Source organism: Eretmochelys imbricata, chromosome 4 (assembly GCF_965152235.1).
Source record: "Eretmochelys imbricata isolate rEreImb1 chromosome 4, rEreImb1.hap1, whole genome shotgun sequence".
Taxonomy (NCBI): domain Eukaryota; kingdom Metazoa; phylum Chordata; order Testudines; family Cheloniidae; genus Eretmochelys; species Eretmochelys imbricata.
This window is the reverse complement of record NC_135575.1, coordinates 16,110,454-16,124,712: the sequence shown is the minus strand read 5'-3', so window position 1 is coordinate 16,124,712 and position 14,259 is coordinate 16,110,454. Positions and strand designations below refer to the sequence as shown.

Here is a 14,259-nt window from a genome sequence, read left to right as displayed (position 1 = left end):
TGCTGCTTTGCTGGAACTGCTAGATAGGACTGTGTATATGAGGCCCTTTAATGGTGACACTGTATGTAGCTTACATGCCTAAACTGCGTGACATTAGAGCCACTGCAAAAATTCCAAGCTTGACAGTCTCTTATTCAGAAAGCGTTTTTATTTTGCTGCTGACATCTATGATATGTGAAGTTTTTAAATGTTTCTCTGACAACTTGCAAAGCAAAATCTACCGTAAGCTGAAGAGTGACTGCTTCTGCAAGACATACTAGATAGGACCACCCAACTCTGTGCTCCAGCCTGTAGAGGAGCTGCCCAATCCACATCTCACCACTGTTCACTGTACAGGAACTCCTCACTTAGTCGTCCCAGTTAACGTTGTTTCATTGTTACGTTGCTGATCAATTAGGGAACATGCTTATTTAAAGTTGCGCAGTGCTCCCTTCTAACGTCATTTGGCAGCTGCCTGCTTTGTCCATGGCTTGCAGAAAGAGCAGCCCGTTGGAGTGAGCTGGTGGGGGCTTGGAACCAGGATGGACTAGCAGCCCCCCATCAGCTCCTCGAAGTTCTCTGTGCGGCAGCCGCCCAGCAGGCTATCAATTGCCCACAGTTCAGCTGTCCCTCCCCCCACTGCCGTGTGCTGCTCCTGCCCTCTGCCTTGGAGCTGCTCCCAGGAGCCTCCTGCTTGCTGTGCAGGGGAACTGGGGAAGAGGGGAGCTAATGTCAGGGTGTCCCCCTCCCCCGTACTCCTGCCCCCCGCTTACCCCTTCTCCATATAGACAAGGGTGGAGACAGGACAGGGCTCAGGACAGAGAGAGCTTGCTGGCCGCAACTGCTGTCTCAACTTCCTGATCTTTTTAAAGGCAATGTACATAGAATGGGGTCAGCATACTTAAAGGGGCAATGAGCATCTCCCCCCCACAGGGTGTGTGTGTCTGTCTGTCTCTATCTGCCATGCTGTCTCCCCTCCCTCCATTTGCGCTGCCTTGTAGAGTGTGAGGCTCCATTAACAACATGTTAACCCTTGAGGGGTCAGCCGAGTGTTAGTTCATCATTTAGCAGTAAGGCATCTCCTGGGAAATATCCCACCCTCTGACTCCACCACCTCAACCAAGCTTCACAATCACCATGGCTGTGTACAGTATTAAATTGTTTGTTTAAAACTTATACTGTACGTGTGTGTGTGTATAAGTTTTTTGTCTGGTGGAAAAAAATTTCCCTGGAACCTAACCCCCCTATTTACATTAATTCTTATGGGGAAATTGGATTTGCTTAACATCATTTCGCTTAAAGTCGCATTTTTCAGGAACAGAACTACAGTGTTAAGCGAGGAGTTACTGTATGGTATTAATCCCCAAAGGAGGTTTGAGGATTGAATTGAAACCGTGTCCCCATCAGAACATAACATTTGCATTCAAGAGTTATAGCAAATCGAGCTGCTGTCTCCCCAAGGCCGTACCTATATAAAAATAATTGGTAGAGGTCATAAAAAATTTCTAGCCACGAGTGAAAAGATATGAATAAAATGTATATGGTGTCCCTGGCTGCTTTAGCAAATGTTGCCGTCAGGTTCATTGATGTTACCTATATTAGGAGCACTAAAATAGATGGGCAGCACCATTCTGAGTGTCGTCTAACCCTGCTCAAAGTATGGCTAGCCAATCCAGGACTTAAAATGATTTGGGTAGAGGGAGCCCGTGTACCTGTGGGCTCCCAACATTGTTCAGACTGGTGGAGTTCAGCCATTGGTAACAGTAGAAGCTTTTTGAGGAATGTTCCTAGTGTAGCCAAGGTTCACATGGGACTGTCTGAATTCATCAGAGCCGTACAGTAACAGCAAAAGTCATGGCTGTTGAAAGGTAACAGTTGAAGGTTGGGTCATTAGCAGTTTTTGTTCATTGTGTTGTTACAAGCTGCAATTAACTCAGTTGGTATGGATGTCAAAGCCATTGTGCTTCCAGGCAAACTTCTTTGCAGTTCAGCAATAGTTAAAGGACACATTGTAAATTGGCAGCAAAATGAAAAGGCCTGAAACCTGAGCAGTGGCCTGTGGCTACTACTTGAATTTTTGGATCCACTGCCGTATGCTCAGGAGCTAGTCCAGTTTGCCAGTAATGAGGCTGTCATACCAAAAGTCTGATCCTGTGATTGCACCAAAAAGTCATGAAACGGTTTTGTGGTCTTTGGAATTCATTTTGTTCCTTGCTCTTCTGGTGAGCAATGTCAAACAGCGTGTTACCTCCATTCAGTATGTTCCAAGCTAGGATTGCCAGGCATCTGGTTTTTGACTAGAACGCCTGGTCGAAAAGGGAGAATGGCGGCTCCAGTCGGCACCACCGACCGGGTTATTAAAAGTCCAGGAGGGGGTCTGGGGCCAGGGAAGCTCGGTGTGTTGCCCTCGCCCTGAGTACCGGCTCTGCGGCTCCAATTGGCTGGGAACCATGACCAATGGGAGCTGCGGGGGATGGTGCCTGCAGGCGCAAAGGCAGTGTTCACCGCGCAGAGCCGCCTGGCCACCCATGCGCCTAGAGGCCACAAGGACCTGGTGGCTGCTTCCTCCAAGCCACAGTAACCGCCGCTGGGACCACCCCCTCCCCTGCACATCCCAGCCTCCTGGCCCAGCCCTGAGCCTCCTCCTGTACCCCGCCCACAGCCTGAGCCCCCTCCAGATCCCCAAACCCCCCAGCCCCAACCCCAGGTGGCGTCCTCACTCCTCCTTGCACCCCAAATCCCTCATCCCCGGCCCCACCCCCTGCCTGAGCCCTCACCCCCACCACCCATCCCCCCCTGCACCCCAGCCCGGTGAAAGTGAGTGAGGGTGGGGAAGAGTGAGCGATTGGGGGGGGGGGCTGAAATGGAGCGAGTGGGGGTCCAGGGCCTTTGAGAAGGGGCGCAACATGGGTGGGGCCTCTGAGAAGGGGCGGGGCAAGGATGTTAGGTTTTGTGAGATTAGGAAATTGGCAAACGTATTCGTAGCCGTGTGATGGACTGTCTAAGAATTGTATACAACAAGGGTCCTTGAAGAAAAAGAGGCTCCTTCACCCACTTTTTGTGGACACGCTAGAAATAATTTCATCCCTTTCTTGGCCTACTGACCAGTGCAGTTATTAGCAATGTTACACCATGGTGGGTACTGAACTGCCCCCTAGTAGGTTCTCAAACCATGATTAGAGTGTAAGGAAATGGTTTGGGGAGCATTTAAATGCAGCCACATCAGATTTTTCTAATGTACGAGCAGCTGGCTGTTTGCACCGGGACCGGCAGTGTCATTCTGAAATCTGAAGCATGCAGTGTCACTGCGCACTTCGGGGAGTCTTCAGATGCTGCATTTTCTAAATCTGGGACAGTGTTGAGGGCCCGGGAAGCATAACTGAGGTTTTAAAAAAGACTTACTGGTTTATTTTGCTCTGAATTAGTCAAAGTGATCCAAACTGGGTGTTGGATGGGAGTGAGGTGCAGTGAAGCCAGGTGTGTAGAGGTTAGGAGTAGAACTGGACTGAGGTGATGAAAAAAATTTCAAATAATCAAGCCAGCAACCTCTTGCCCTGAATTGATTTGTTGTTACGCTACTTTTATAGACGTTCTCTCTTTGAATACCAGGAAACTCCACAATGCTGAATTCACACCACAGTAAATATTAATGGGTACATGTATGGTAGACCCTTACTGGAACACGCTTCGCAAACAAACCTTGAACCTTAGCAAATGGGGTCCCTGCATCCCACCTCTAGCCCCGCCCACCATGTGGAGGGCTGAGATCTCCTCCAGTCCCACGGCTGAGAGGTGGAGAGGTGACAGATCCTCTAGCCCCAGGGCCACTGCTGGACAGAGTGCTCCCCTGGCCCTGGGACTGGAGGATCTGTTTCTCTCCCTGCCGCCCCGCGCTATAACAAACCCCGGCTATACTGAACACCTGGTTTGTATCCCCTGCGATTCATTATAGTGAGGGCGTACTGTAGCACTTAGGCACATCTCCTCCCCTTTGATCCCCTTGAAAGTTCTTCCCTTGTCCGAGAACGTTCTCTTTGCTCAACCAACTGCAAATGCAACTTTCTGCATTTGACCTCCAACGTTATTTTATCAAAAGTGATTCTGACACCTAAAATCAGTTCTAGCCTAGGCCTTGGAGGATTGGGTCCTTGGTTATTTTTAATAAAAGAGAGTTTTGTGTCCCAAACTGTGAGAGCTTCTTTTAATCTCATCTTTTGAGACTTGATATCAAGGTACATAAATATCAGCTGTACTGAACATATTTGTGCTACCTGGGTATCTGCTCAGTACTAACTGAACTACCAGTGTTCTGCTCCAGCATGCAAAGGGCTCACTTTATAACCCCTAATAAACTCTTCAGGGATATTCCAAGAAGAGCGGGTCCTACCTAGGACATTACTTATGGGAATGCAACTGAATGATTATAATATTATTAGCAATTCTGAGATGGCTGAATTATTTAAATGATTAAATTACAAAAATTATACTAGGACTGAATCTCATTCAATTGTAGTGTTTTTTTGTTTTTACTCTGATGGGGCTTTAACTTGGTGATTTTTAGCTATGCTAATAGTAACTACAAGTAATGAGCACTGACTAAGCACTGAATTGACCCAGGCAACTTACTGTCCCTCTGGGCTATTGAACACTAACCTCGAATTTAAGGGTTATTTTAAGTCACCCCTGAATCAGAGCTAAATATGACTAAAACTTGAATTAGCTGAGATTTTTATTTTTCTGCTAATCTCTGTTCATCCTTTCATACCATCAGCAAACAAAGCCAGGTGAATAGGTGGAAATTAAGAGCTCTACGGTATGAGGGAATGTGAAGGGTAAATAACCAAAAATATAACTAACAAGAAATTCTTTAAATGTATCAGAAGCCTGAGAGATTTGGAAGGTGTGCTGGACTACCAGGCAGTAAAGGGAATAATAAAGATATGCAGAGAAGCTAAATGATTTCTTTGCATCAGTCTTCACCACTCAGGATGTTGTGTGTGATACCTATCTTGAACATATTCTGTTTTCAGGTATCAAAGAAAAGGCATTTTCAGAGATTGAAGTGTCAAAAGAAGAGGAATTGGAACAGATTGCTAAACTAAATAAATTTCCAGATTAGGTGGTAGACACTGAAGAATTCAAAGGGAGTTTAAGAATGAAGTGATTGGGAACCAGGTTTTTATAGGTATTTAGATGCCTAAAGATGCTGATAGGCTTTTAGTGGGATTTTCAAAAGCACCTAGGCACAAGCTCCCATTGATTTCTATGTGACTTGGCTTGAACTGCAGGAAGTCTCCACCTAGGAGAATGTTTGGTTTGTGAAACAGAATTTGCAGGAAGATCTATTCAGTAGAGCTTTAGGAGTGCATTAAATATAGCAGTTAACAGTTCAAACACTTATAAAAATAAGTTAAAGCTTACTTTATCAAAGCTAAATATTGCAGATTATATGGAGAAAACCAAATAAAAACCAAATCCAAATCAAACATGGGAAAGTGCTTTATTGTGAATTATACACCTTCAACAAAAATGTCAAGGTCTTTTTAATTTTCAGGATTTATGTTCATGCAGGGTAAAATTCAGTAAATCAAAAAATCCCAGCCTCTGTAGACCTAACAGTCCTCCTTCAGTATTTTCAGACCAAAGTCACAACATTTTGTTTGGGTAAAAAGAAGTTTTTTAAAAGTCTCAAAATGTTTATTCTCAAAATCTGTTAAAATAATATCCAGGAATAGCTTAAATTAAGCATGTTTCTATTCTACTCAGCAAATTTGCGGACGATACTAAACTGGGAGGAGTGGTAGATACGCTGGAGGGGAGGGATAGGATACAGAAGGACCTAGACAAATTGGAGGATTGGGCCAAAAGAAATCTGATGAGGTTCAATAAGGATAAGTGCAGGGTCCTGCACTTAGGACGGAAGAATCCAATGCACCGCTACAGACTAGGGACCGAATGGCTAGGCAGCAGTTCTGCGGAAAAGGACCTAGGGGTGACAGTGGACGAGAAGCTGGATATGAGTCAGCAGTGTGCCCTTGTTGCCAAGAAGGCCAATGGCATTTTGGGATGTATAAGTAGGGGCATAGCGAGCAGATCGAGGGACGTGATCGTCCCCCTCTATTCGACATTGGTGAGGCCTCATCTGGAGTACTGTGTCCAGTTTTGGGCCCCACACTACAAGAAGGATGTGGATAAATTGGAGAGAGTCCAGCGAAGGGCAACAAAAATGATTAGGGGTCTAGAACACATGACTTATGAGGAGAGGCTGAGGGAGCTGGGATTGTTTAGCCTGCAGAAGAGAAGAATGAGGGGGGATTTGATAGCTGCTTTCAACTACCTGAAAGGGGGTTCCAAAGAGGATGGCTCTAGACTGTTCTCAATGGTAGCAGATGACAGAACGAGGAGTAATGGTCTCAAGTTGCAGTGGGGGAGGTTTAGATTGGATATTAGGAAAAACTTTTTCACTAAGAGGGTGGTGAAACACTGGAATGCGTTGCCTAGGGAGGTGGTGGAATCTCCTTCCTTGGAAGTTTTTAAGGTCAGGCTTGACAAAGCCCTGGCTGGGATGATTTAACTGGGAATTGGTCCTGCTTCGAGCAGGGGGTTGGACTAGATGAACTTCAGGGGTCCCTTCCAACCCTGATATTCTATGATTCTATGATTCTGAAAATCGATTATGTAAAAATGTCATCCTTACTCATGGTTCCCTGTGTACACCAGTTACATCTGCTTTCTGTAGAGAAAGAAATTAGTTTTTAGTTTTTAGTGCAGTTTCCACGGTATGTATCTGATGAAGTGAGCTGTAGCTCACGAAAGCTCATGCTCAAATAAACTGGTTAGTCTCTAAGGTGCCACAAGTACTCCTTTTCTTTTTAGTTTTTATGAGTTTCACTTTCTTTTGCTAGCACTGTAGTGTTAACATGTCTAAGGAAGAAAGCTGATTTTTTTCCTCCTTATACCTCCTTGGAATTGTTTACTAAGTTCCAATCAGTCACACCTGTGCAAACCAATTGAGGGTTAGGCAGGGGTTGTTGAGGGCAGAATTTGACTTGCAAAACTTTGTTACCTGTGTTGTATGAGAAGGAAAGAACCCACCTGGCTGTTGGTTGCGCTAAGTATTGGCCTGCAGGTCACACTCTTTCTGTATGATCTGATACACTTAGGCACAATAGTGAGAATTGAAGATATTTCTTTCTCTTTGCTTTTGAAGGTTTAGGCCTGATGCTTTAATGCTTTAACCTGATGACATGGTTTTAGGTGTGTAAATAATGTTTTACATGCAATGGTATTTAACCTTTGCTCTAATCTTCTACTAGGGAGATGAGCTTGCAGGTTTTTCCCCCCAGGAAAATGCCATTGAATCATTAAACAACTAGATACAGAATGTAGAAAGCTAATAACTTTTTTTTTTTTTTTCAATTAAGAAGGGCTACATGCAAACTGATTCCTCCCCACCCCATCCTGCCCAATTTTGATTTTGGATGTTTCAGGCGAGTTAGTGAGTTTTCTGACAAAGGACTGTCATCTTTATTTATAATTTGAAAATTGACTGTACATGGTTGTCTTTCACATAGTATCGTGAGCAATAATGTGCCAGAGACAATGTAAAGTGGAGGTTCTGTGTTTCTTGACCCAATGGACAGACTCCAAACCAGGAATTAAGAGACCTGCATGTTGATCCCAGTTCTGCCAACAGGGCTGCTGAGTAACTTTGGAGAAATCACTTCATCTCTTTGTGCCTCAGTTTCCTCTTTTGTCAAGTGTTTTGATGCCTATGGATGAAAAGCACGATATAAGAGCTGGCTGCTTTTTATTTATTTATTGATTGATTGATTGATTGGCTCTTCCCCTCTTATGTTCAAAGTGTGACCAGGCGTAAGAATAATAAAAATCCGTGAACTAAGATTCATTAGTAATTTCTGTCTCATGATATATTTCAGTCATTTTACTTTTCTGCTTGTCTCAGCTTACCTGGTACCTTTAAAAACCATGGCCAAAAATGTTCAAATTTAGGTGTTTTAGGCATCTAAATGAAAGTGACCTTATTTCCAGAGGTGCTGATAATCCATTGTCCTTTGGGGACTCAGCACCTCTGAAGATCAAGCCACTTTAATCTAGGTGGCCCACTATGGATTAGGTGGCTAACTTGGAAACGTTTGGCCTGTTCAAATACTGGGTGGCATTGGTGTAGTTGTTGCATTTTATTTCCTTTGTCTTAATTTAAAGTGATGTGTTCATGACCTCATGTACGTTTAAATCTGTCAACACCTGGTGACATTCTGGCTGTTGTGCCTCTTTCAGAAACGCCAGAGGTAGCATTTTTAACGTATTCTTGCTGCTCTGCCCTTCCATAGGTGGATAAAGTTTGAAGAGAAAGTGGAACAGGGCGGAGAGAGATGGAGCAAGCCTCACGTCGCTACGTTGTCCCTGCACAGCTTGTTTGAACTGAGGACGTGTATAGAGAAAGGATCCATCCTGCTGGATTTGGAGGCCACTTCTCTCCCTCAGGTAGTGGGTAAGTAAGCTTCCATGGAGGCTCTTTCAATAATCCTCCCTCACCACCACCCCCCACAATGCTCTCTTCCTCAGAGCCTGAATAATGGCTGTCAGTGAAAGTGAAGGAATGAGCTTGTGGTGGTTTTGTCAACATCCAAAAGCCAACCATGTCCCAGGCTTTCCGGAATGACAGGAGTAGCTGCGGCTGGGTGGCCTGGAAGATACAAAGTCTTTCACCTGTAGCATACCGCCCTGCTTGGTTTGGTTGTGACTGAAAGCTATGGCCATCTGATGGCTCTTCAGTTGCCTATGCAAAACTGTTGGTGCTTTCAGTCCAGCTCTGAGTGAATAGCCGTCCATGTCATAGGAACCACTGTTACATTTGCCATGAACTAGCACTTCGGTTGGCCATCTCACCTGAGAAGCGAAGCAGTGGATGAGAATGGAGAGTGACTTATTCTCTTGCTCCTAGAGGTAATTGCTCCCAGTCAGGGTTCAGGCACATTAGAGCAATGTGGGGTAGCTTGCATCACTGCTACCTGTGTTCTCACTGTTCTGTGCATGAAGGGGGATGCACGTTCCACTGCTGTCAGACCTTATGTTTTGGGCTTTGCAAAAGCACTTAGTGTTGGCTTACCTCTGCTTCCAATGAATTCACTGGTAATAGTCCCATTGACTACGGAATTAGGCTAATGCTGAACGCTACATTCCACAGTTCCTCTTTGAGGGACTTACTCTACTTGCTTCTAAAACGACTATAGCGAATTCAGGGTAGAGCTGTTCCAGAGCTAAGCATTCAAAAAACATGAGTTTGTCCTCAAAATATCATGGAATTGATTTTTAAAAAGAGATTTTAAAAAATAATAAATCTTAGGTTATTTTTATTTTCTTTCACTTTTTTGTAGGGTTCACATTTCCAAGACTTTCTCTGTAACCATGAGAAGTAGATTTTTTTTTTTTTTAAATCTCTTACTTTATGACATGGCTCCAAGAGCTGAGGCTTGAATTAAAACAGCAAATATCATTAGCGGGCAACACTGCAATTTAATCTTTGAGAATATTTACCGTCTCCTTATTTAAGGGAAAAATTATAGAGACATTTAATGAGAGAAACTGAATTCCTTTTATAATAAATTACCCTCTGAATTGGTATTCCTCTTTCTGTTTATTATTAATTCATGGTGTAACAGAATAACAGAGAAATACAGTTTCCACATCTAAGGTGATATTCAAGCACGTCACTTGTTTCCACATCTAAGGTGATATTCAAGCACGTCAAGCATAATACCAACTATAAGAGCATAGCAGTGACAGTCCCTGTTAGTTAAATCCTCACCGGGGACTTTTTGCTTTGCGTGGCATTAAAGAATTCATAGATTGGATCTCACTTTGTAACAGCAGAACTGAGCATAGTTTTAGTGGTTCCGTTTTACCTATTTGCTGATAGTGGTGATACTTGCTTGAGGACTTCTGAGCTCTCCTCTGCTCTGTGGATTCTTTAAGATTCCTTTTTCTCATTGTTGGGGAGGAAGAAATACCCTTGAGTGAGATGTTTGTGACTCAAACCAGTGACCTAAGTCTGTCTAAAAAGCACATTCCCCAGCTCCTTCCTATAAACAAAAAATAAATGGCAGCATGATTTTATCTAAAAAGATGTAACTGGCAACATCAGTAAATTTCCCCAGCATCCTCTTGTGCCTCAGCTCTAAGCCAGGGCTAAATTCTTTGCCAGATTGCTTTAATTTGAATTTTTAACTTCCTTGTACTCTGGATTTACTCTTAGTTAAAAGCATGCACTTATTACCTCTTCTTAACTGAGGGAAATTCCTTAGCCCAATCCCTTATCACCCAGAAATCCATTTTTGTTTCCACACCTTTGTTCTTACAGGAATCCCAGTTAAAAGCATTTCCCTAAGTCGTCTTCAAACCCAAACTGCCTCCTGTAACTTGAAACAACTTTAACGAAGATTTCTCCCCAAAACTTTGAGCATGCACTCCTCCGCCCCCAAGAAACTGGGCTTGTCTACAAGTGGAAGTTAGTCCAAAATAGCAAGGGTATGAACTTAAAGAGCAATAGGTATTCTGCACTAACTCCTTCTGTGGATTCTCTTATTCGGCCCGAGGGGTGCCCTTTTGCGGTTTAAGGTTAATCCACTTCTGCATTAGCTATTCCAGGCTTTTCCTCTGTGTAGATAAGGCTCATCTGAAAAATGGCAGGAATAATGGGTATAGGTAGGTTTGTATGATTATTGCTGAAAACAGAGCCAAAGCAAGTACTATATCGACTTGACTTGGGACATTAGACATCAAATAAAGAATACCCTTTAAACTAAGAAGCACCCCTTATTTTAAATTCACCTTGCAACTAGACTGATCACCAGACTGTAGGCCACCAAATAATCTTCCGTTGGTGTCAGCTTTTACTTGCTACTGTCCTGATTGGATTCAGGCTCTGTATGGCAATACTACTTCCATAAGCCATATAGACCCTCTTAGCAATTTAATTTAATTTTAATTTATTAATGCAAGAAGGTGTCAACTGTATTTTGATTGACACTAGGTGCTGGGTGGGAGGAATTTCAAATGTCAAGTGTTATCGTAGTCTCCAATCATGCAAAGACCCATTGAAGTCCTGTATTTGCCCTGTTATCATTAGAACAACTCAAAGCTTATTTTCTCCATTGACTTCAGTGGGATTACTCACTGCATAAGGTCAAGCATGTGTACATTTCTGCAGGATCACGATCATAGATTGTAAGCTTCTTAGGGCAGGACCGGTCTTCCTCTGTGTTGTGGATAACACTGAGCAAACTATTTGTGCTCCTCAAATAAGAATTTATATTTATAAATAACTTGCATACACCTACAGAACAGTGTACAAGAGCCATTGATGATATACAATTATTTGTCCAGCCACAGCTTGCAAATAATAAACCATTAAAAAATAAAATAAATTGCACTTGTTTATACACACAACTGTCATCTTTGATGTTTGGAAAAAAATTGATACAGTCTGTGGCAATCTGATTCTGAAACAAGAATAGTAACCAAGAGTGCACCTGACCAATGCTTTGTGCTCTCCATGGGTCCTGTTTTACCTTTTGGGTCCAATTTAAGGTCTTGATCTTAATCTTCATGGCCCTCAATAGTTGTGGGCCAGGCTAAGGCTACACTGGCAACCACCTCATCATCCGTGATCCTCCAAGACAGCTTTGCTCATGAAGGACATGGAAACTAGAAACGAGTGCTGGTTGAAAGTAAGAGGAAGAAGTGTCATGAATGTTTTCTTGTGCTTTTATTTTTATTTATTTCAAAGGTCAAAAAAGTGCCCAGCTCTATAATTGGTTGAAAAATTGGGGGGGTGGAGGAGAGAAGGGGAAATGAGCCTTCCCTCACCTCCTTTCTATTGATGCCAATATTTGAAGAATGTCAACCAGCTCTATTAGAAATGCTGCAGTGGCCTTTTGAGAGCTAGAGGCAGAGCTTTTGTGATGCTGGGTCTTAGGTGGTGGAGCACCTTACTGGAAGAGGTTAAAATGAGATAGCGCATCCTTTTGCAGAGGACACCCCAGTGCAAAACCAACCTTAGCAACCCTATTAGCCACAACAGGAAAGCAGGAGGTAGAAGGAGGATTGGAAAAGAAGGGGAAGAAGAGAAGGAAGGAAAATAAAGTTGTAGCACCAGAGCATAGGTAGGGATGAGCAGACTCCTCCACACTGATTGTTATGCTTATCCTTGTATTGTATTTCACATTTAGATACTCCGGTGATTGGAATGCTAAAAATATCTAAGGGCTTGTCTACGTGGTGCTGCAATCTGGACTACAGGGTTGTGAAATGTCGTGTACTTTAACATGTTGCCCTCTGCCCCATATAGACCCCGCTGCCGTGCACTAAAAGGTTTCTAGTTCACAGTGATGTAGTTCCGTTTTGAACAGGACTAAGTTCACATGCACTAGGTACCTAGTCGGCTATGAATTAGCAGCCTTCTCTGCGTCCGTGTGAAGGGAATTCTACAGGCTATGTGTCGCATCGGAAACAAAACTTTCAAGTTCACATCTGTTAGGAAAAGACTACATCACAATCGCTGCTGCGTAGAGAATGTTTCTCAGATTTTTGACACAGCTGGCGAGACCAAAAATTGATTTGGCAGGCCAGTTTTCAGAATAGGGTGGTAAAAGGGCATAGGACTTGGCCCACGGTGTGAGTGCTCTGTGCCTACAAAGGCGGGGACTGAAGGGAAGTGAGAGGATTTGCTCTACAGAGCTGCTGATGTCTTTTGAGCACTATGGCAAGATGTTTTTTATATGAAAAGAGCTATAGCATTGCATGACCTATGCTGTCACTGCTGACTGCTGTAAATACTATATTCTCACTAGTGTATGAGAATTTTCAATAAAAGAGGAACAGAAAACAAGCTAGTTAGAGTAATCTCTGGTGGAAGCACAGTTAAAGTAAATAATAACTTGGTTTCAGAATCAGTAAAAATAGCATAATTGATTATTTTTTGAAAGTTCTCCACATAAAAACAGTGAAATATTGTTTTGTAGGCTAGGCTCAAAATGCATCCTAGTGTAAAGTCGTCATCAGGTAAGGCATGTTCCTTTATATTCGAAGAGCCAGATTTACCAAAGCTGCCTTTAACATCAGGCCTACAATTTTGAAACGCCCCAAGTTTTGTGTGCTAATTGGGTTAAACAGCTGCTTTTACGTCTGTATCTCTTACGACACCAAGCACAGTCTCTTTGATTCATAACTAATAACTCTGAAATTTGTATGCAAAAACTGGAGATAAAATACCCAAAGACAGCCACTAAAATTGGAGACCCGAAACTTTAATCGCCCAAAATAAGAGGGCTGGTTGAGGCTACTTTGAAAATGTGGCCCTAAATATTCTTTTCTTCCCCTTAAATCTGTGCTCTTATCACTAATGAATTAAATAAAAAATGAATAGCTATGGTTGATATAACTGTATTTCTTGCTCTGCTGCTGTAGAAGCCAGATAGGGACAACTAGTTAACTGCAAACACTATTCCTGGAGTTTTTCAGTCACTGATGACTTTGTTCGTGGTGATGACAAACAAGAAAGTAAAACTCAGATTTGTTTCTTTGTACTGTATCAGAAACATGGAAGGTGGGGAAGAGTAGTTTGCCAAGTGGGAAAAAAAAAAGATAAAATTGACAGGGAAAGAAAAGTTGAGTTTCTCAACAGGTGTTTAAAAAAATAAAATACGAACAGTAAAAATTAAATGGAAAAATTGCACAAAGCCGCCTCTTTACAAAATGTCTTTTGTCTGCACACATATGTACACACATGCACTCAGGTGAACTGGAGTAGAAATTTTAGGCCTTTTTCTTAGTGATTTGAAAAAGTGTTAATTCTAGGTTGGCATATGAGATCTGACGCCCTGAACTATTTGAGTTGGCAATTTTTTGCCCATTGTGCTTCTAACTTCAGACCTTTTTTTTTTTTTTTTTTTTTTTTTTATTAGCACAGGTAAAAGTAAGAGCTGACACCTTCCCTCCAGGAACCGAAACATTGACTGAATTAATAAAATGGGTAACTTAGTATATGACTTGGATGGGGAATAAAGATTTTCAGTAAATGTGTCTATCTCTTTTGTTTTTATAAGGATTTCCCTGATATCGGAACAGAATGAGAGGGTTGATGAGAAGGGGGAAGGGTTGGAATGGGGCTGGAAGCAGTTTTATGGAGACTCAGTTAAGGCAGAAACATGCAAGTGTTAAAACAATACATTTTTGCCTGAACTGACAGTACTGATG

General features: G+C 42.7%; 1 protein-coding gene across 1 annotated transcript in view; it reads left to right on the top strand.

Annotated features, from left to right (window-relative positions):
* SLC4A4 (solute carrier family 4 member 4) overlaps nucleotides 1–14,259 on the top strand; it is a 232,592-nt gene that overhangs the window by 86,497 nt on the left and 131,836 nt on the right. The window contains exon 4 of the mRNA XM_077814349.1: nucleotides 8,334–8,494. Within this exon, the coding sequence (XP_077670475.1) occupies nucleotides 8,334–8,494 (161 nt within the window). The remainder of the gene's footprint in view (nucleotides 1–8,333; nucleotides 8,495–14,259) is intronic.